We start from the raw sequence: 23,612 nt of genomic DNA, 5'->3' as shown, positions 1-23,612 counted from the left end.
TCTTTGTATCCACAAGCCTGGCTAAGCATAACAGACAAATGGGTACAAAGCATTATATCCAGAGGCTACTCAATCCCTTTTTCAGTGTCACCTTTGCAAACACAAAAAATCCCGGACGTTCCACCTAGTCACAGGGAACAAGCAACTATAGAAATTCAAAAGTTGCCAGAAAAAGAGAGTCATCCAGTCAGTCCCTGCAGACCAGATAGGATCTGGAACTTACTTTATTCTTTTTAGTTCCAAAGAAAACAGGGGACGGGAGACCCATATTGGATCTCAGCAGACTAAACAAGTCAGTAAAGAAGACAAAATTCCGGATGGTCACGTTGCAGTCAATACTTCCCTTTTTAGGGGAAGACAACTGGATGTGCTTGATAGACTTCCAGGATGCATACTACCATATCAAAATGGACAGGACATCCAGGAGTTACCTGCGCTTTCAGCTTGGAGCCAGTCATTATCCGAGCTCTGCCCTTTGGTCTCACTGCAGCCCCCAGAGTGTTCACCAAATGCATGGCAGTAGTCATGGCTCACCTGAGGCATCAGGGATTCCGGGTGTTTCCATATCTAGATGACTGGCTTTTAACCGCCGCCACCAAGCACCTAGTTATTCAAACAAAGGACAATACCCTGGAACTGTGTGCTCAACTTGGCATTTCAGTGAATTATGAAAAATCTGCCTTATTGCCATCACAACATATCAAGTTTATAGGCACAGAAATAGATACAACAAACATGATGGTCAAGTTGCTTCCAGAAAGGGTCCAAACTCTTCGTCTCCAGATGCGGGTCTTCCTGTTCAAGTGCAAGGTACAAGCAAGGACAGTCCTAAAACTATTGGGCACTGTGGCAGTAGCAATAATGGTCATTCCCTTAGTGAGATTACACATGAGAATCCTCCAGTGGATGTTGTTTACTCAGTGGTCTGTGCAAGAACTACCCATGTCCCATTTGATAACTGTCTGAAACCTGCAAGACAGATCTTTGTTGGTGGCTTCATTCAGATCAAGTAACGATGGGTTGACCCATAGTTCCCCCGTTCCGTTAGCTACAGTAACCACAGACGCGTCCCAGATGGGGGCGGACATTATCAGGGAAGAACAGCCCAAGGCACTTGGCAGGACCACGAGGCTCATTTGCACATCAATGTACTAGAGATGAGAGCAGTGCTCATGGTGTTGCAAGCATTCCAGGACTCTCTTTTGATTGGTACGATTGCAATACAGACAGACAATATGTCAGTAGTGTGGTACATAAACAAGGAGGAACCAGATCTTACCCACTCTGTCGAGAGGCCCTGAGAGTATGGCAGTGGGCGAAGCCCTTTCAGCATTTTCTGATAGCAATGCACATCCTGGGGAAATCCAATGTGATAGCGGATAAACTAAGCAGAGCCATTCTGATCCACATGAGTGGTCCCTGAAGAAAAAAGTAGCAGAAAGGATATTCCGTAGATGGGGTCAGCCTTGCTGCGACCTATTCGCCACAGCCACAAATGCAAAATGCAGCAGCTAATTTGCCCTGATCCCCCCTCTGGGGGAGTCCCCGAGGGATGCACTTGTACACAATTGGCCCCAGGGACTCCTTTATGCTTTTTCCACCCTTCCTTTACTACCCAAAGTTCTCCAGAAAGCCAGCAGTCTGGGAAGCACCCTGGTTCTAATAGCTCCATTCTGGCCTCATCAAGATAGTTCCCCTTTTTGAAGCCTCATCTCCTGGAAGAACCATGGATTCTGGACCCAGTGCCAGACCTTCTGACACACCCGTCAGGAACTTCCATCCATCTCTTCACTCTCTAACATTGACATCATGGCTGCTCCAATTCCCAATATAGCCAAGCTACACAACTTTACTCCAGAGGTTCGCCACATACTAATTTCTCCTCATAAAATTTCTATGAGGAAGCTGTACCACAGCAAATGGAAAAGATTTTCAATCTGGGCTTCACAGCACTTCATTGACCCCTATTCAGCACCCTTAGCTTTCATTTTAGAATTCCTAGCTAAGCTTTACAATGAGATAGCTGCTGCAGTAACAATACAGGTCCAGCTGACAGCAATATCCAATTTTCATATTGGAAACAAAGATGTAAACATCATGTCTCATAAATGCTCTAAAGCTTTCCTGAGAGCAACAAATTTGCTAACGCCACCAGTGCGGCCACCCTTGCCACCGTTGAATCTTAATTTTGTTTTTTCTCGCATAACCTACAGCCCTTTGAACCTGCATCATCTTGCAACCTGAAATTTCTATCTTGGAAAACACTTTTTCTTGTAGCAATCACATCAGCAAAGAAGAGTGTCAGAGTTGCAAGCTTCAACAGTCAAACCTCCCTACATGGTCTTTCATAACGATAGTGTCATTACCTTCCTTTCTACCCAGGGTATGCTCGGAGTTCAATCTGAATCAGTCAATAGACCTACCAGTATTCTTTGATAGGTATGGCAATAAGGCAGAATACATGCTTCACCAACTTGATGTTCACAGGCAGTTACGTTTCTACTTGCATAGAACAAAAACACAGGAAATCGGACCACCTATTTGTCTCCCTTTCTGAAAACAAAAAAGGTTTAGCAGTAACAAAGACAACTTTATCCAGATGGTTGTTGGATTGTATTTCATTTATTTATCAGTCAGCAGACAAACAGTTGCCAAATAAAGCAAGGGCGCATTCCACCAGATCCATCTCAACTTCTCAGGCCTTTAAAGCAAGATTGCCGTTACATACCATTTGTGCAGCAGCAACATGTGCAAAACCTCACACCTTTATCACTCATTACAAAGTAGACTTGGCCTCCACGGACAGAGCCTCCTTTGGGTCCACTGTACTGAAGAATATCCTCTCGTGAGTCACCCAGGAAAGATGGTGCTAAGGACCGCTGTCCCATCAGTATAGAATGAAGACGAGACAGGAAAACTTCACATAAGTTATGTACTCACCATAATTTTCCATGTGAGTTGTCCATCTCATCTTCATTCTTTTGTCCCACCCTCCGACCCCCGTCCTCTTAGCTCCTGGAAGATCAAGGAAGTCTTAGTGCTCAGTGATGTACTTTGGTCCTTGCCCAGGTTTGTAGATATCTACAGCTGTATACAGTTGTAGAGTAGAATATAAATTCACCAACACACAAGATCTGAGCGAAGCACTGCAGCATCATGGGATAGGGATGGAGCCACAAGCAAGTTTCAGATCTTGAGCTTTAGTAAATGGCCAAGTCGGAACTGAGGATCGGTTCCGAACCTATCAGTTTAGAATGAAGACGAGATGGACAACTCACATGGAATGTTATGGTGAGTACATGACTTTTTTTTTTCTATCTTTCTCAATTTCTGTTTTTTCCCCCTCCGTGTGTGATTGTCTCTGCCTTCCAGCCCATATTTTCTTAATGGCTGAGAAAGCTAAGGCTCCTTCTGGCTTTAAAAAATGCCAGAAGTGCTTCCACAAGATTCTCTCTTCAGATATGCACTTTGCGTATATTGCTTGGGTCCTGTGCATTTGCAGGAGGACTGCACTATTTGCCATGGGTTCAGTCATAGAGCCCTTGCTGAGAGACATGATAAACTTACCTTTAAGGATTGGATCCCCTCTGCCTTTGGTGAAGCCTTATCTGCAGCAGACAAGAGTAAGACAGATGTATCTTCCCCTTCGTCCTCATCTTCGTTGGAGAAGGGTAGAAAGAGGAGCTTTCCTGTTCCAACTTCTCTGTCAGCACCAAAATCCAAGAAACTGAAATCCTCTGTTCTGAAAGGCTCCTCGTAACCGGAGGTCTCTAACTGTAAATCCTTGATTATAACAACTTCCCTGGTATTGACCACTATCACAGAACCTTAGACGTCGAAGACTCCGTTGCAGGATATTTTGTCTACTTCACCTTTGACAGCACTGACTATGTTGGCACAGACCCTTGAAACTGAACAGAGGGTGTTTTTAACTAGGACTGTTTACTCCCCATCTATCGACCCCATTATTGGCGAGTTTCCAAAAGTTTTTCTTCAGAGAACAAAATTTCCCTCCATATCATCGATCTATTCCACCAAAAGTCTTTCAGAGCTCGATGTGGAGAGACTTGTGAATAAAATTTTGTGGGCGAGAGGATTGCAGGTCCTCCTTCAGCTCTGACCCCTTTCGGTCCATGAACTGAGCATTCTTTCACCCCGTTAACCACTCCTTCTCTGATCTCCTCTGAGGTTACAGTTCCAAGTCTTCTGGCACCGACTGTACCAGCTCCTGTGATTTCCATTTCTTTTGAACCAGTAATTCCCCAGAACTCTTCTGTGATTTTGGAACCAAAGACCTCCCAGAACCATAGCTGGGTTCTGGGGGACAGGAGTCAAATTGTTTTGGAACCATCTCCGCTTCTTGGATATTCGGCTTGAGTCATTTTGGCTCTGGCTTCTGTATTGGGGACAGTTTCTGTGGAGCAGGGGGTGACCCCAGTTCCCAAGCAGTCTATCGCTGTTTTGGACCCCCCCTCCTTCGGGGTTGGGCAACCTTCAAGGCTGTGGAGAGGGCCCTATCCCAGTCAGCAACTTCCTGTTTAGGACAGATACCCCCCTCTGGCTGTGTTATTCAACCTGTCTCCCAACTGGAGCAGCAAAAGTCGAAGTCTCAGGTTTCTCAGAGACAGATTCTGTCATCTTTTGATACCTCCCCATGTTTTCCCCCTGAGGAGGTCTCTCAGAAAAAGTGCAAGAAGAAGCACTTAGATACCCCACAAGAATCGGTAAATGAAGATACTGATTTGATGAGGGGGAAGGGTTCCCCAAGGTCATCACCTGAAGATGTTTCCTTTGGAGACATCCTAGAAATGTTCAAACAAAGGGGTGACTGGAAGTCCCAAAACCCCTTCTTCAGAGGAGTCAGTTTACCTTCAGGCTTTTGGTACTTGCCAGTCTACCTCTTGGGTGACTCCGCCCACTGACGAACTCATCCACTTAATTTCACAGAAAGTGTGGAAGGCTGCAGACACCATTAAACACATCCCTAAGAGACCGGACAAGATTTTATCTGTCCCTGAAGATAAGCAGTTCTTGGCCCAAGGTTTAGCAGTGAATGCCATGGTCGTAGCAGCTGCCCCAAAAAGGAAACTAACTGAAGAGAGTTCATATATCCATCTTCCCAACAGGGAATCTCAGGCTGTGGATAGATTTATGAAGTGGTCTATGCTTCATCGACCTTCACTCTAAGGTCTTTGAATTTTCTGGCACATTTCATAAGACTTCAAAGGGGACCTGATCAAGGAGTTGTTAGATACCTTGGTAGGAGCTGTTGCTGTGGGGCTCCAAGAGAAAGTTGCCTCCCACCTAGCCACCCTGGTGTCTGTGTCTAATTTGTCCATGAAGCTCATTGCGCATACAGCTGAAGGGGCATCCAGAGCAGCGGGTTCAGGTGTAGCCTTAAGGAGATGCACCTGGATGTGCCTATGTGACTTTGCGAAACCATTTAAGTCTTCATTTGTGAATGCATCCTTTGACAGATCATCTTTGTTTGGCCCAGAATTAAGAGAGACTTTATCAGGGTGTGAGAAGGATGGTAAGACTCTTTCTTCTGTGGGTGTATGATTTCCACCCCACCACCACCGCAAGTTCCTTTTCTAAGAACCAGAGGAGTGGTGGAAATATGTGGTTCTAAAAATCCCAAGGGCCTTTCCAGGACACACGTAGAGAAGTTCTCCCAAGGGCAGGGGGAGGAACCACAATATAAGATGCTGCCCACACAGTAGAGGTGGTCCCCAGAACCAGGGCTTCAGCGATTCTTTTCTGAGTAAGCCCTTTCAGCATTCCTGACAGGTGGCGCAATTGTCTTCCTCTAGAGACAGTCAGGGAACACTTATCCTTGCACCAAAATGCCTGGGTAAACATAATAGATTCTTGGGTGCAATGGATCTTATCCAGAGGTTATACCATACCATTTTCCCATCTTCCCACCATATGCAAAAAAATCCCTGATGCCCCACACAGTCAGAGGGATCCAGCAGTTCTGGAAATTCAAAAACTGCTAAACAAAAGAGTCATCCAAGAAGTCCCACCAGACCGAAAAGGATCCAGAACTTACTTAAGATTCTTTTTAGTGACAAAAAAGACAGGGACTGGAGATCAATTTTGGACCTTAGCTTGCTGACCAGATCAGTTTGACAAAGTTCCAGATGGTCACTGTACAGTCCGTTCTTCCCTTTTTGAGGAAAGACAGGTGGATGTGTTCACTAGATCTTCAGATATGTATTACCATATAAAGATAGACGAATGTTTCTCCTCTTCTGGCTGGGAGCCATTCATTACCAGTTCAGAGCACTGCCCTTTGGTCTTGCCACAGCCCCCAGCGTGTTCACTAAATGCATGGCAGTAGTAGCAGCTCACTTGAGACTGCAAGGATTCTGGGTGTTTCTATACTTAGACGACTGGCTCATTACTGCTTCGACTAGGCATTGTTTGATAAAAGCAAGAGATTACACTTTTAACATCTGTGCCTACCTAGGAATTACTTTAATCATTAAAAATCCTAATCAAGTTCTTAATACAAGAACAACCATACCATCTGTTCCATCAGCAAAACTCCAAAGAATTATTACACAGGTTCAGAAGAATCTACAGAAAGAAGGTTCCTGCTCGACTAATTTTGCAAGCTCTAGGTTCTATGGCAGCATCAATAACTCTAGTTCCTCTAGCCAGGTTTCACATGATGTTACTACAATGGCTGTTAGCATCTCAGTGGTCTGTGCTTCATCAGCCCATGTTGGACCAGATTCTGATCACCAGTAATTGCAAGGAGGATCTACTTTGGACTCATTCCAAACAAATTCTCCTCAGCAGCCCCTTTGTCCTTCCAGAGCCCATGGCCATAATGACCACGGCACAGTGGTGGTGTTCTCTCCTCACATCAAGAGGATCTCTGGCTCAATTCTTGGCTGAAGTGTCTTCTGTGCAGAGTCTGCATGCCCTCCCTTCATTTGTATGGGTTTTCTCTGGGTACTCCTATTTCCTCCCATGTTACAAAGATATGCATCTGAAGCATTTCTCCCCGGGCCTCTGCTCAAAATTGGCTTTGTAGCAAGTTGGACTTTCCTGGTAAACAAATGTTAAATAAATAAAATGCCTCCCAGATGGGGTAGATGCATTTTCTTAACAAGACTGTCCAAAGCACTTGGTCCCCTTAGAGGCCAACTTGCATATCAGTGACCTAGAGCTAAGAGCGGTGCTTCTAGCATTGTAGGACTTTCACACAACTCTTCCTCAGGGGACAATTGCAATGCAGACAGACAATATGTCAGTAGTTTGGTACATCAGTAAGTAGGGAGGAACCAAGTCTTTACCCCCTTTGTCAAGAAGCACTCAAGAGTGTGGCAATGAGTGTGCTCTTCCAACCACTTTCTAATAGCAAAGCATATTCCGGGGAGTTCCAGTGTGATTGCAGACAAACTGAACAGGTGTATCCTTCAGACTTACTTGGTGTCTCAATCTATAAGTGGCAGAAAGGATCTTCTGTCAGTGGAATCAACCTTGCTGTAACCTGTTCACCTCTCCCCTAAACAATAAGTGCAGCAATTACTTCGCCCTGATTCCCCATGCAGGGGAGTCACCAAGAGATGCTGTCCTCCATAATTGGCCCCCCGGTCTCCTGTATGCCTTTCCCTCGATACCTCTAATTCTAAAATTCCTGCAGAAAGCATTGAGGTTGAAGAGCAAAGTAATCCTCATTGCCCTCTTTTAGGCTCGACAGATTTGGTTCTTCTTTCTTTGGCCTTTTCTGATTCAACAACCATAGATTCTGGACCTTCTGTCCCATCCAGACAGACTTGTTCACACAGCCATTTTGAACCTCAAGCTGACAGCATGGTTCCTCCAACTCCACTGGTTGCCAGGTATCTAAATCTTTCCTCCCCGATAAGCCACATCCTTCTATTTTCTCATAAACCTTCCACCCGTAAGCTATATTCTAGTAGATGGAAGAGCTTTACCATTTGGACTCATGAAAGATATTGACCCTTTCTCTGCTTCTGTAGAAAATATTTTAGACTTCTTAGCCACTCATTTTAATGTGGGAGCTTCCCCTTCTACCATCAAAATACAACTAACAGCAGTTTCCAGTTTCCATGATGCTTTTGAAGAATGTTCATTAGCTTCTCATAGACTTTGTAAGCCTATTTTAAAAGGGACACTTTTGTTGAAACCTGTGTTTGAAGACCTGAGACCACCTTGGGATTTGCACCAAGTTTTGCAAACCATTATACATTCTCCCTTTGAACCCTTGGCAGAGTGTGATCTGAAGTCCTTGTCATGGAAAACATTGCTTTTGGTGGCTATAACCTCTGCTAGAAGGATTTCAGAAATTCATGCCTTGCCATGTAAACCACCTTATCTGATTTTTCACAAAGATAGAGTTTCTTTACGAACAACCCCCTTTCTTTCTACCCAAGATAGGCTCAGAGTCTAATATCAATCAAGCTATTAATTTAACAGTATTCTTTCCAAAGTTTTCTAACGGAGGTGAATATTCCTTGCATTTACTAGATGTTGACAGGCAATTATGCTTCTGTCTTCATAGGATGAAAGACATGAGAAAGTCCGACCAATTTGTTTCCTTTTCCAGTGCAAGGTTTGGTAAGCCAGTCTGCAAGGTGACTCTAGCTAAATGGCTAAAAGACTGTATTTCATTTATCTCTGATGAGAATAAAATTGCTTTGCCTAAGCCTGTGAAATCCCATTCTAGACAATCTAGCCACTTTTCCAGTCTAGAGTTTCAGTGGATGATATATGTGCGGCAGCTACTTGGGCTTCTCCCCATACCTTTATTACTCATTACAAATTGGATTTGGTCTCTAGGGGAAGAGCATCCTTTGGTTCATTGGGGTTCAGGAATATTTTTCCGTGAGTCCTCCTAAGATCTAAGGTAGTTGGGGACTCTGTCCCATAAGTCAAGGATAAAATGAAAATTGATATCATTAGATAAAGAAATTTTGTACTTGCCATAAGGTTCTATCTGTGTTATCCATTTTCATTTATCCTTGAATCCCCTCCATCCCTCAGCCTTCTGACAATTTGTGATGGAATGGATAATAACAGATATGGCTTCCTTATCTATTATCCATACATTTTCTGCAAACTCAATCTGAGGCAATTGGGAGAGAGGGATTGTGGGTAGAGGTGAAGCTCAAGAGTTTTTGGCTGGCGTAAGCTGTAGTAATGGCCAAGTTGGTTGCAGAATCTGAACCGAACCCATATGTCAAGGTTAAATGAAAATGGACAACACAGGTGGAATTTTATAGTGAGTACATAACTTCTTTTTTCTTAGAGGATCAGAGTCATTTTTTGATGCAGAATATGCTAAGGAGGAAATGAAAAAGTTTGTTCATCAAAAAGTGAGCCATCAAGCAAAAGGGGACTCAGGTTGCCATTCTTCTGATAATAAAGCACGTGGAGAGGCTTTGTCTGTAAAATGTTTTCCAGTGTTCCAAAGGAAAACTGCTTGAGAGAGCGAGAGAGAGCAAACACAGGAGTTACCACAAGAATTGGGAGTACTGTGGAACTGAACCAGAATCTGAAATTGGGAGATGGAGATGAACAGGAAGAAGAACAGTGATGAGGAAATTAGTGAATAAACATGAACCTGCAAAGCATCAATTGCATTTGTGAAATATGGCTGTATAAGAATAAATAGAAAGAGTGGACTTTTGTTGACTTTGTTAAACATGTGAGGAACTATAAAGCATTTGCCTCACTTCATGCAATTAATGTTTGGATGGACTTTGAGGAGAAGAGGAAGGAAAAAGTTGACTGTTAAGTTAAAGAATTTATTTTCTTAGCAACTTTTTGCAATATAAATTACATATTTTACAGTCAAGTATTTTAGTCGTTTCGGGATGGATATTCTGCAAGAATATCAGGGATAAAGGAAAAGAGGAGTACTTATATTAATTGCTAGAAAAGCTCCAGTAGTGATAGAAGAAGGGAAAAACGATAATGCCAGATTGTAGTAGTCATGGGCTACTAGCAATGGATGAAGATTATGCTGGCATGTATTTATATTCCACCTAAAACTGCTATTTTGGAGCTTAAAAATTTTTGAGAGAAGTAATCAGCTTTCAGCAGGAAATATTACTTATAGTTATTACTTATAGGTGAGGACTGGAATTTGATTTGCAACAATGAAAATGTATTTTGGGGAGCGTAGGTGGGAAAGTATAACAAAAGAGGGTAGATTTCTGAAAAGAAAATGATGAAAATAGTTGGTATGAAAGACATGAATTAATTAATAGGAGTTTGGAGAGAATTTGCATATTATTCCCCAAGGTACAATAACCGGGCTAGACTTGATAAAAATTATATTTCATAGGAACATGTACATTTAATTGAGAACTTTGATACAAATCCAATAACTATTTCAGATCATGTGCCAGTAATTACTAAGATAAAAATGCAGGGTAATGAAGTAAAGATGACACAGTGGCACTTCTCCACCTACCTGTTAAAAAGAGAGGAATGTAGAGAATAGGTAGTCGGACTTAACCAGGAATTATTAGGGAAGATAAAAAGTATTCAAGAATTTATAGCTAGTGAGTGGGATAAAATGGAGTTTAAAACAGGATAATAAGGAAAAAGCATAAATGGAAGTATTTATGGAAGACTTGCATATACCAAAGTTGGATGTAGATGATAAGTTAAGATAGGAGGAGATGAGACAAAAGTAGTGCTGTATAACCAATCTGCAAGAAAGTCTCCAGGAATAGATGGTATTCTAGTAGCAGGTTAGAAGCTAGGAGGGAAGAAAGTGATAAAGATCTGGAAAGTTTTACTTAACATTATTTTAAGAGGAGGGGAAACAACATCCTAGGAAAAGGCTGTGGTGACTGTAATACCTGAAGACAGTAAATACCCATCTGATCAACCTTCATGTTGGCCCATTTCAGTTTTAAACTATGACTATAAACTGTTTGTCTAGAATGGCTAAAAGAATGTCAAAAGTGATGCCAAAATTGATAGATATGGACCAGTGTGTTTTTGTGGTAGAGTGGCAAAGATTTTGACAGCATTAATAGGACAATGATGATCCAGAGGGAAGCAGAATATAAGAAAATGCTACTGTTATTGGTGGGTCTTGATGCAGAGAAAGCATTCAACAGTGTAAGCTGACAAATTTAATGAGTAGGGCAGTGGAAGCATTTGCTGTTACAGTAAGATTAATTATAAAGATATATGAGGGATCAGAGGCAAAAATTCAAAGTGGGGGAGGGCTCCTGTCTGATGAATTGTTTCTGAAGACTAGGCAGTGGTGTCCACTTTCGCCTTTGTTGTTTGCATTATGTTTAGAACCACTGGCAAAGAAAATAAGGTGCTCAGAAATTCAAAGATATAATTGGTGTGGTGTTCAAGAAAGGTTGGCTTTATTTGCAGGTGATATTTTGTACCTGATGCAACAAGAAAAAGACATCTGTGTGCTGTGGAATATTCTGAGACAGTTCCATGTTTTTTTCGGGATGTAAAATTAATGAAAAACAAAAGCTATAGCTATAAACTATGTACCTACATATGAATTGGTTCAGCAATACCCATATGTATGGGACATGATAAAATGAAATATTTTGGAATAGGGATTAAAAAGGATTCAGTTATGGCAGCTAAGGATATGTGGGAAGAGACTAAAGAAAAGATAATAAAAAATGAGAAACTGAAAGCTGTTGTCAGTGGATAGCAGTAACAAATGTTTTTAGTACCTTTAGTTTTGCACACAGGTAAGGCATATTTTTATCAACCAGAGGAGAAGTTGTGGATATTAATAAAGAGCTGAAGGATTTTATTTGGGAGGAGAAGAGGGCAAAGGTCAAGCGGGATAAGCTGATCCTCCGAATAGAACAAGTAGGTTTAGGATTACCTGAACTGAAGTGATATTTTAGAGCTGTACAGATAAGGCTAACACAAGCAAAATGCTTCAGTTCAAAGTGAAGAGACGACGAAGCAGGAAGTTAATTCAAGAAGTAAGGAGAGAATGGGATTTGTAATGCTGATCTGTAAGGAGAGTAATAGTCATACAGAATATTCATAAAGCAGTAGAAAATATGAAGAATTAAGCCAACGCGGAATGGTGAAAGGAGATTTTGCCGATAGAGATGACTGTAATAAGGGGTACAGAGAATAGGCAAAAGAGAGCTGAAATTTAATGGAGGAAGATGACAAAGGAACCAAGGTATTGGGAACAAATAATTATAATTAGAGAAGGAAAGGTAATGGAATGGGAAAAAGCTTAGAAGATATTTAGACTGCAGACTAGTGATTGCCTTTCTCATCAGGGATTGATATCAGAGTATAGACAAGGAGAAAGGGATAGGGAAATCCTAAAGTGAAAGACCTGCACTGGTTGAGTTTTTATTTGAATCTAGAACAGAAGCTGCTGTTAGAAAAGGGATAATAAGTATGGTATATAAAATATTGTGTGATAACTATTGGAATCAGTCAGAAGATATCTGAAATGATTGGAAAGAGAGGTTAGGTATGCAATTCACAAAGAAACAACATATGTATGGCTTCCACACATCCAACAAAATATCGAACATTTAGGATTTTTTCCTGCTGTCTTTTATTTTTTTATGTTTGCTCCCCTTTCAGATGAGAAAAACAGATTGTATGCTTTCAGAAAACATTAACTTTTAGCCTTAAGAAAAAGTACAGTGACTGTCTTAAAATAAAACTAAGTTATACAATGCTGTATTAAATGTATTGAAGAATTAAAGCCAATACTGAAGTTGATATCTCTTATTCACTTCCAATAATTTCAAACTATATTTTACTGAACTGTTTGCCTTGTACCTTTAATGTTTGTATTTCCTTCAGAAAACAATGTTCAAAACTTTCAAGATTATTTTTATACCTACAGCAAGCTTGTCTCCATGGAAACAGCAGTGAGAAAAACAGTGAACAACTTTGTAGGTGCATGCAGGAATCTTTGTCACATTTACTTAAAGCAAAACAGAATGTACAAGTACCGTCTGCTGCAGACGTCTTGACTCTGACTGAACATTTGCTAAAACAATCTAATATCATTGCATTTGCAAGAAACTTGAAACTTCTTCTGGCAGTCATCATTTCTTCTTATTTTTCAAGCCCACTTGCTTACAGAAAACACTTGTTTTTCTATTAAGCCAAAGGCATTAATCCACGGCATTCACATATTCAAAATTAAGAGAAAATAGCTTGACTCTGCATGTAATATAATCAGTGTACTTATATACCCTACCCCCACCCCAGTAGTCCAAGATTACATCATATTAACGTAAACTTGCTTTGGGTCAGCCTTTTTTCATTTTTTACACTGTAAAACCTATAATGTTAAGTTGTCTATCTCGCCTTCATTCTTGCTGGATGGGTTCGGAGCCGACCTCGGCTCCGACTCGGCCACTCTAAAAGCTCGAGAGTTGGTTCCACCGGCTCGAGGCTCCCCTTATATCCCACAATGCTAGGCGAGAGTTACCTCAGATCTCGTTTGCCGCTACAGCTTCGAGGGTGGTTGTTTCTACCGGTTCCTGGTGAGTGCTAATTTTTCTTGTAAAAATTACTCTTTAAAACCCCTTTTAAGTTAATATTCTTACTTAGTTAGTGTAGATTAGAAAACTTTATTCTCTTCCCTAGTGGAGTGTGTGTGTTTTTTGTAGTTTATTCTAGTTTATTGTAGTTTAAATTCTAGTTTTTACTACTAATTTTATTGTGTTTTCCTGACAGGGTATAACTTGTGTGTTTGTGTGCGTGTTTGTGTACACCTGTCAGTTAAAAAAAAAAAAAAATGTCTAAGGAAGCAAAGGTCTCCGGATTCAAGAAGTGTGATGCGTGCTGTCAGAAAATGTCTCTGACAGACGCTCACACTTCTTGTGTCTATTGTCTGGGGCCTTTGCACCTGCAGGACTCCTGTGCTGTGTGCCATGGCTTCAGCCCCAGGGTCCTGCAGGAAAGAAAAAACAAATTAATTCTTAGAGGCTTACTGAAGCCAGAGGATTCCCTGTCAGTTTCAACAGGGAAGCCCTCTAAGGCATCGAGGTCTTCGGCTCCGGCTTCTGAGCCGAGACCTCAGGTTGCTCAACCTTTGCCTTTATCGGCTCCGGCTGGAGCCGATAAGTCTCAGTCCACAGTTTCTGTGGCTCCCTCGGCTCCGGCCGGAGCCGAGGTTATTGAGGTTCCCGTGTCGGCTCCGACCAGACCTTCGGAGCCGACAACTAGGAAGAGGTCCAGGTCACCATCTCTTGGCTCCGTTCATTCGGCTCCAGGATCTCCCCTGCTGTCTGAACGGAGCCAAAGGTCTCACTCCTCTAGGTCATCGAGGCTGTCGGATCATGACCTTCAGAGGGTAGTGAGTCAACTACTTAAGTCCGAGGCACTAGCCCAGATGCTTCAGAGCCCGACTCATCAGTCGATGCCTGCCCCGGTCCATCAACATTTTCCTCCTTCGACTCTCTTGAGTTCGGAGCCGGGTCGCATCGGAACCGAGACTGTGATTACGTCGGAGCCGAGACAATTGTCTTCGGCTCCGTCGTCGGCTCCGTTTTCTTCTTTGGAAGAATCTCGGCGCCGGACTTCCCTCGTCGGCTCCGAGGGGGTGAGTGGCATCGGACCCCCCTCTCCCTCTCGGGGCTTCGGTGCTGGTGAGTTCGGCTCCGACATCGGCCTCGGAGCCATCACTGTCGGTGCCGAGGGGGGTTCTTAGCTCCTCGGAGCGGGGACCTCTGGCTCTGCCTGACAGGGGTGCATTCGAGGTCATGCGGAGTGTGTTAGAGCCTGGCTCTACTCCACATTCGGCTCCGTCCGCCCCTCCCTCTATGCTGCCTCAGGGTAAGTCGACTCACTCCCTCATCCCGGACCGCAGAGAGCCAGCTCCTCAGGAGCCCCTGTGGGATTTCATCCTCTTCCGAGGCCTCTCCTGATTTGGCAGAAGAGCCCCCTCGGAAGAGGAAGTGTAAGAGGAAACACATTGACTCACCTGTGTCTATCACGTCAGACACAGATTTGGATGATTCTGAGGGTTCCCCCCGTTCCCCTTCTGAAGATGTCTCATTTGCAGACATTCTGGAGATCCTGAAACAGAGGGGAAATTGGCCAGCCCTCAACCCTTCGGAGGACGAATCTGTGTATCTTGAGGCGTTTGGCTCTCGTCCTTCCACCTCCTGGGTGTCCCCTCCCTTCGACCCCCTCATGCAGGTGGTTGCTAAGAAGGCATGGACGGCTCCTGATTCAGTGGACCCCACTCCCAGGAGACCCTCTAAGTTCATCACAGCTCCAGCAGACAAGCAGTTTTTAACAAAAGGAGTTTCTGTGGATGCTATGGTGGTAGCTGCTGCCACAAAGAAGGAACTTGGCTGATCCTTCAGTACCTGTTCATCCACCTAACAAGGAATCTAGGTCCATGGATAGGTACGGGAAGCGGATGTTCTCCTCAGCGACATTTACCATGCGTTCGCTGAACTACCTGTGCCATTTCACTCGTCTTCAAAGGGACTTGATCAAGGAAGCGAGTGAAATGTTAAAGGATCCTACAGCTGCGGGGTTCCAAGACAAGATGAACACGCAGCTGGCTACCCTTAATTCCATATCCAACTCCTCCATGCGCCTCCTTTCTTACGCGGCTGATGGAGCGAGCAGAGCCGCAGGGACAGGTGTGGCCTTACGTAGGCACGCCAGGATGCGGCTATGCAATTTTGCGGACCCTTTCAAGACGTCTTTCACGAACTCCCCTTTTGATGGATCATCTCTCTTTGGTCCTCAAGTGAAAGAAACCCTGACTAGGTGCGAGATTGATGGCAAGACCCTTTCTGCCGTCGGAGTCCATTTTTCGACTCCTTCCAGGCCTTACCCCAAAGGCCAGAAGGGTGGAAAGATGTGGTTCCATAAACAATCTCAAGGGACTTCGCCTGACGCACAGAGTCGTTTTCCTACCAAAGGCAGAGGTGGGAATAACAATGGTAGACGTCGCCCTAGGGGCAGCGGGGGTCCGCCGAACCAGGGCAATCGGAAGCCTTCCTGACAAGCCCTTTCAGCATCCCTGAGGTGTTGCCCGACTGCCCATCTTCGGAGGCAGTCGGGGGAAGATTGTCACTGTACCCAGAAGCCTGGCTATCCCTGACTCAAGACAAATGGGTACAGTCCATCATTTCCGAAGGCTATTCTATCCCCTTTCTTCGCTTTCCAAATCAGTCAAAAAATCCCTTCCAGATGTTCCACCCGCTCAAAGGGATCTAGCAGCTTTGGAAATTTCAAAACTGCTTGCAAAAGAGCAATTCAGCCAGTGCCAGCAGGCCAACAAGGATCCGGAATCTACTCAAGGTTCTTTTTAGTTCCAAAGAAAACGGGACTGGAGACCGATATTGGATCTCAGTGTCTTGAACAAATCAGTCAAGAAAACAAGATTTCGGATGGTCACGCTGCAATCCATCCTTCCCCTTTTGGGCAAAGGAAACTGGATGTGCTCTATAGACCTTCGGGATGCGTACTATCACATAAAAATGAACAGACGCTCCAGAAGATTCCTCCGCTTCAGGCTGGGAACCAGTCATTTTCAGTTCAGGGCCCTGCCCTTTGGTCTCACCACTGCCCCCAGGGTGTTTACCAAATGCATGGCAGTGGTAGCTTCTCACCTGAGACGACAAGGATTCCAGGTGTTTCCATATTTGGACGACTGGCTCCTCACAGCTCCCACCAAGCATCTCCTTCTGATGGCCAGAGATTATACTTTTCGCGTTTGTCAAAAACTGGGTATATCAATAAATTGCGAAAAGTCTGTTTTGTCGCCTTGTCATACTATTACTTACATAGGCGCAAATCTAGATACTATAAACATGTCTGCAAGGCTAACACATCAAAGGATATCAGACATTCACAAATTGGTATCACTCCTTCTCAACAACAACAGAATCAAAGCCAGGTTAGTTCTAAAGGTGTTGGGAATCATGGCAGCGGCCATACCTCTCCTTCCATTAGCCAGATACCACATGCGGATCCTTCAGTGGATGCTTTTTACTCAATGGTCATACCAGGAACTCCCAATGTCTCACACCATTGTGATCACGCAGGCTTGCAAAAAGCATCTCATGTGGTGGATGTCTTCCCCCCAGCTCCTGTCGGGAAGACCCTTTGTTCCACCTCCTCCGGTTGCTACACTGACAACGGATGCCTCCCTGATCGGGTGGGGGGGGCATTATCAGGGCAGGACAGTCCAGGGCACATGGCAACCGAACGAATGCCACTTGCACATAAATGTTCTGGAGATGAGAGCAGTGCTTTTAGCGTTGCAAGCCCTTCAAGACTCTCTTCCCTTGGGAACAATTGCAATCCAGACAGACAATATGTCTGTAGTGTGGCACATCAACAAACAAGGCGGAACCAGATCATACCCCCTGTGTCGAGAAGCACTCAGACTGTGGCAATGGGCGATTTCTTCTCAGCGTTTTCTGATAGCAACGCACATCCCCGGGAAGTCCAATCATATTGCGGACAAGTTGAGCAGAGCTATTCTCATGCCTCACGAGTGGTCTCTGAAAGACTCTGTAGTGAGAGAAATTTTTCTCAAGTGGGGTCAGCCTTGCTGCGATCTTTTTGCTACTCCCCAAAACAGCAAGTGCAGAGAATATTTCACTCTATTCCCTTTACCAGGCCAACCCAGCAGAGACGCTCTAGTCCAAGTTTGGCCCCGGGGACTTCTGTATGCATTTCCCCCTTTCCCACTGATCTCTCAAGTAATTCAGAAAGCTATCGCTCAGAAGGCCTCCTTGATCCTCATTGCTCCTTACTGGCCTCGACAAGTGTGGTTCCCCTTTCTACATCGTTTTCTCTTGGAGCGACCTTGGAATCTGGACCTAGTTCCAGATCTTTTGATCCATCAGTCGGGTCAGTTTCATCGCTCCCTCCCCTCTCTGAACCTCACTGCTTGGTTCCTCCAGTTCCAACCGTAGCCAGGCTTCCTCAATTATCTCACTCTGTTAGAGATATATTGGTAGCTTCCCATAAATCTTCCACTCGAAAGATTTATTTGAGTAAGTGGAAATGCTTCTCATATTGGGCACAAGGAAAGGACATAGATCCCTTCACCGCTTCCATCCAACTAGTCCTTGATTTTCTAGCTGAACTCTTCCATGCAGGTTCATCTCCATCTACACTTAAGGTTCAATTGGCAGCTATTTCTAACTTCCATGTGGGTATTTCTGAATCTGCCCTAATATCCCACAAACTTTGCAAAGCCTTTTTGAAAGGAGTTTTTCTTCTCAGACCTCCTATAAGAAATCCTCCTTCTCCTTGGGACCTAAATTTAGTTCTTGCTTCTTTGATTCTTTCCCCTTTCGAACCTGCAGCTTCCTGTTCTTTGAAATTGTTATCATGGAAAACTCTCTTTCTGGTAGCTATTACATCAGCTAGAAGAGTTTCAGAACTTCAAGCACTCAGTTGTCGTCCTCCTTATCTTTTATTTCATAAGGACAGAGTATCTTTACGAACTAACCCGTCCTTTTTGCCTAAGGTGGTCTCGACATCAAATCTAAACCAAAGCATTGACCTCCCTGTCTTTTTTCCAGAGTATTCCAATAGGTCTGAACAAAAATTACACTGCCTGGATGTTCATCGTCAATTGAGGTACTACTTGGATAGAACAAAACAATTCAGAAAATCTGATCAGCTGTTTGTCTCCTATACGGAAAGCAGAAAGGGACTTTCAGTTTCAAAGGTATCATTATCCAGATGGCTAACATCTTTGATTTCCCTGGTATATGAGATTAGGCAACAAAAATTGCCTAATAAACCTAAAGCCCATTCTACCAGAGCTTTGGCTACTTCCTTAGCCTTCCAAGACAGACTGCCTATTGACACCATTTGTGCAGCGGCTACTTGGGCTACTCCTCACACTTTTATTTCTCATTATAAGTTGGATTTAGCTTCTAGGCATAGAGCTAACTTTGGTTCCACTGTTCTCAGGAGTCTGTTCCGTTAGGCCACCCGGGACAAGGTGCTAGGGACGCGGTCCCATCCAGCAAGAATGAAGGCGAGATAGACAACTTAACATATAGAAGTTATGTTCTTACCATAACGTTCCATGTTAGTTGTCTTCTTCTCGCCTCTTCTTCTTCCCACCCTCCTTCCCCCTGGCCTGGACAGACCTAGAGGAGTTGTGATTGTGACCTCTCTTTCTACCACCTCTTTCTTAGACATATGCTATTTTGCATATTTCCTAGTTCAGGATGTAGGTCACCCTTCTTTCTTCCTGTGGTTAGAGGTGGACTTTGTTTACAGTTATACTGTTACTATTATGAGCTGGGGTTAGCTTACAAACGAGATCTGAGGTAACTCTCGCCTAGCATTGTGGGATATAAGGGGAGCCTCGAGCCGGTGGAACCAACTCTCGAGCTTTTAGAGTGGCCGAGTCGGAGCCGAGGTCGGCTCTGAACCCATCCAGCAAGAAGAAGGTGAGAAGAAGACAACTAACATGGAACGTTATGGTAAGAACATAACTTCTATTTTCTTAACTTGTTTACTTTAATATCTTTACAGCAACCTCTGAAAATACTATCCATCACCTCCACATTTAAAATTCCTCTGACTCTAAATGCTGTACAAAATTGCTTTATTGTATAACATACAGTTTATATTTATTTGTTTATTGATTTATTGACATTTTATTACTGGGAAAGTCCGACTGGGTAGAAGCCCATTTTCAGTGGAAGCCTGGGGAGTAAAGCTCCAAATTATTACAAAACATTTTAAGAACAATAGTTTTAAAATCTTCAGAAATAAAACAAAAATGAAAACTTTATACAAATATTAAGATAATTTGTTTTACTTGATTACTTTTTTCTTTGTGCGTTTTTAATCATTAATAATATAAATTGGGTGGGTCTACTTTGTCTTGTTGAATCTCATTTCACTGAATTTCATTTCACCCTAACCACTTCACTGAATAAAACTCATTTCACTGAACTGAATTTGGTGTATATGGCACTGTGCAGAGTACTGTAAGGCAAGTAACAGGTATATGCCCTTTTCCTCACTGTAGTGTGACCCTGGAGTTAGTATATATAGTTAGGGGGTGTGTGGGGGCACAGCCCCCCACATTGGAGCATGTGGGGGTGTAAGTAGTCCCCATATACTTGTTTTATATTGTATTTTTCCCAAAAACATCAAAACAATACATTTTAAACAGTAGACATGCATAGTTGCAACACCAATGACCAACTCTCTCCAGAAGACAATATGTACTCAAACTAATTGGAGAGCTACGTCCCCCAGACACCCAAATTTGGGGGACTGTGCTGCTCACACCCCCCCCCCAACTATATATACAAACTCCAGGATTGCACTACAGTGGGGAAAAGGGCATATACCTTTTACTGGACTTACAGTGCTCTACACAGTGCCATATATACTAACTGTAATTCAGTGAAATGAGATTCTGTGAAATTAGTTTTCAGTAATTTGAGTTTCCAGCAAAGTGGTCAGGGTGAAATTAAATTAAGTGAAATGAGATTCAATGAAACAAAGTAGGTCCAAACTGGTCATATGCTTTACAGTCCACCCACAATTTTAACAGTCAACAAAAGTCCAGTCTTTCTCATCTGCTTTTTTCTTGCAAGCCATTTATAATGAATGTGATTGATGCTTTATAATCTTACATTTATTCACTAATTTCAGTGTCACTGTTGTTGTTCATGTTAATCTCCATCTCTCAACACTAGACTGTGATTCAAGTCCAAGGTTCTCCAGAATCTTTTAGTCAACTCCTGTGCCTTTTTCTGTCTCTGAAGCATTTTCCTTTGGAACATTGGAAAATGTGTCATTGGCAGAGTCCCTTTATTTATGAGCTGTTTTGTTAAAAGAATGAGAAGCAGAGTCTCCTTCACTTTGATGGATCACTTTTTGGACAAACGTTTGTACTTCCTCCATAGCATGTTCTGCTCCAAAAATTGCCTTTGATCCTCCAAGAAAAATACTCTGAAGATGGCTGGATACAGCAGCTTGAATCTCACATCTGCCTCTTGACGTTCCCTTATTGCTGGGTAATTTTGTTTCTCTTCTGCCTGGTGTACAGTGAATAAACATTTTCTAACAAACACCCTATTATTTCCAATTTTTAATACTTTGCCCTTCTGACACAATTTTGTCAGGATCAGCTCTTTCTGCTGGTAAGAGTGTATCCTTAATAATACAGGTCTTGGCTGCTGTCTTCTGGACAGGTTTGGTGCTTCCCCTCAGTATGCTATTTCAGTTAACAAGTCTTACTGCGGAATACCAGTTCAGTTGCTTATTGGTGCTTTCATAAAATTAATACAGTGTGTTCCTTCCAGTTTCTCTGGTACAGCAGAAAATCTCAAGTTGTCTCTGCATGCTGTCTTCTAATACATTTTTGCTGTTTTATCAGTTCACCTGAATAGCTAGTTCTTCTGTTTTCCCAACCTTTTATTTGAGTTGATGTACTCCTTCACTGTTTAATTTATTTTAATCACCTTTGAGTGCACTTGATTTATTTTTTCCTTTAAATTACTGGAAGCCATGTCTTGTACCAGAGCTAAAGCTTCAACTGCTTTTTGCTGAACAGCTGCGGAATTCTTCTCAGTCTGTTTTCTTCTTTACCTTTTCTAGTTGATTTTCTTTCAGGTTCTCTAAATTACTTCTTTGCTGTCATCCAGGTAGTATGCTTACCAGCTGAATTTTACTCAAGCTAGCAGAATTTACTAGCTTTTATTTGTCAGTTTATTTTTTCGCAGTGGTAGAGCTAAAATGTTGTTGCTCAGTGTGCAGCCATCAGGGAAGTCACCTCTTAAGTTAATGCATTATCTCAGTATTTTGTTACAATGATGAGGGGAAAGTAATATAATTATTGAATATTGTTTATGTAATTTATTTATATATTTATTTGGTTTTTATTTCATTAATGAATTGCATTTTCTCAATTGGATCACGGCTGATAAGTCATTATTTCAGCAGAGGTAGATGCATTAGCACTCTAATCAAGTCTTGAGTGTTAGTAACCACTGTTACAAATAAAGTTGAAAGTCAGCTCTAAGAAGTGTTGAATAGCCATATGCACAGATCATCAGTAGTATGTTCAGTAGTATTTAAAAATACAACTTTATGTAACTTTATAGTTCAGCTTTAAACACTTAACTAAAGATGTTCTGTTTTAATAAAACCCACTAGGCATCCATGTAACAAAATAAATTAATGTATAGTAACTTAATAGTATGCTGCAGAGACACAGCTCTGTACATATTTCAGTTTTTCAGAAATATTACTCTTTTGGCAAATGTCTTGCACTTCTTTTCTTAACCAAATAAAATGGTACTTGTGTGTATACATTCTTGTCTGATGCAGAGGAGAGCATTGCAGGATTTTATGCATACCTTATAGTTAAGTCTGCCAAATTCCTTTTTATTTACGGTCCATTTTGTTTTCTTATTTTAGGTTGGCCATGGTACTGCACCATCAATCGTGTCTATAATTGTACAGACAGCAAAAATTAAACCATTTGATGTGAAATATATTGGCTTTTCTACTGGATGGGGATCTGTTGGAGAATTTAAAATTTGGAGAAAGGAGGAAGCAGATGAAAACCACAATAAAGCCTTTACTCTTGGAGTACCTCATAACATAGTGCCAGGATCTGAGAGAGCTACTGCATCATTGATAGGTAACATTTTTTTTTTTTTTTTAGTTATTGTGACTGCAACATAAAATTATTTCAGTCTCTGCTTTTTAATGGAGATAAATGTTTTTATGCTGTTATTTTTGTCATCGTTATACTTCAGCTGTAGCATCAGTATTTAGTCACCACTGGAAGAGTAGTAGCTTACCAGTATGCAGCCACTTCTGACCAGATACCCAGCTCATCCTCGTGCACCCAGTTTTTATGGGAGCTACCACAGTCATACATCAACCTTTAACCAGGTATCACTTCATTGATATACATACTTGACAACTAAAGCAATGAGCAGACCAGAAGAGTACCATAGATGTTCATATTGATCATGTCTGCCTTAACTGTATGGGGTTATATCCTGCAAATTATAAGACTGTGGCCAGCTTCCAAAGCTTAAAAGCACCTCCTGTCTTCCCAAACATACGTCAGCTCAAGCTGAGTTGATTAGAAAGATAGGTTTAGGCGTCAAGCTCTTAAGAACTTTCCTGCACCTAAAAGAGGCAGGCTTTCAAGGATCAGTGGTTGGCTGGCATGGTTACATTGTTGGGCAGATAAATTCCTTTGAGAAAATTTTTTTAACATTATTTGTTGATTTGTTTTAAGTGACTTTTTTGTGAAAAACAAATACTTTTAAGACAGGAAAAAACATGACTGTCTCCAGACTTTTATGTACTTTTAAAACAGGAGTGGACTTTACTTTTTTAGTAAAAAGTTGTTGAAATTGCTTAAAACTACTATTTTATGGATAAACTGTGTTTATTTACTCTATGGTGCTGGAAAAACAGTTTAAATGCTTTTTACTGTATTTTCAGGGAAAAAAGTTACTGTTTTCTACCTTCTTTTTATGTTCATCATATTGATCACTGCGGCAAGTAGCCTCAGTCATATGGGTTATGCCCTACTAAGGATTCAGCGGCCAGCCAGCTTTCAAAGCTTCAGGGCACTTAAACTGCCAGTCAGTTGA

The 23,612-nt window shown here is 42.4% G+C and overlaps 1 protein-coding gene across 1 annotated transcript in view; it reads left to right on the top strand.

The window, feature by feature from the left end:
- Positions 1–23,612, top strand: part of CPAMD8 (C3 and PZP like alpha-2-macroglobulin domain containing 8) — a 7,231,600-nt gene that overhangs the window by 4,435,966 nt on the left and 2,772,022 nt on the right. Inside the window, exon 22 of the mRNA XM_044054766.1 lies at positions 22,414–22,639. Coding sequence (XP_043910701.1) covers positions 22,414–22,639 — 226 coding nt within the window. The remainder of the gene's footprint in view (positions 1–22,413; positions 22,640–23,612) is intronic.

Source organism: Protopterus annectens, chromosome 13.part0, assembly GCF_019279795.1.
Source record: "Protopterus annectens isolate FY-2018-M chromosome 13.part0, PAN1.0, whole genome shotgun sequence".
NCBI lineage: Eukaryota > Metazoa > Chordata > Ceratodontiformes > Protopteridae > Protopterus > Protopterus annectens.
The sequence above is the reverse complement of the archived record's forward strand: the minus strand, read 5'-3'. Positions and strand labels throughout refer to the sequence as shown.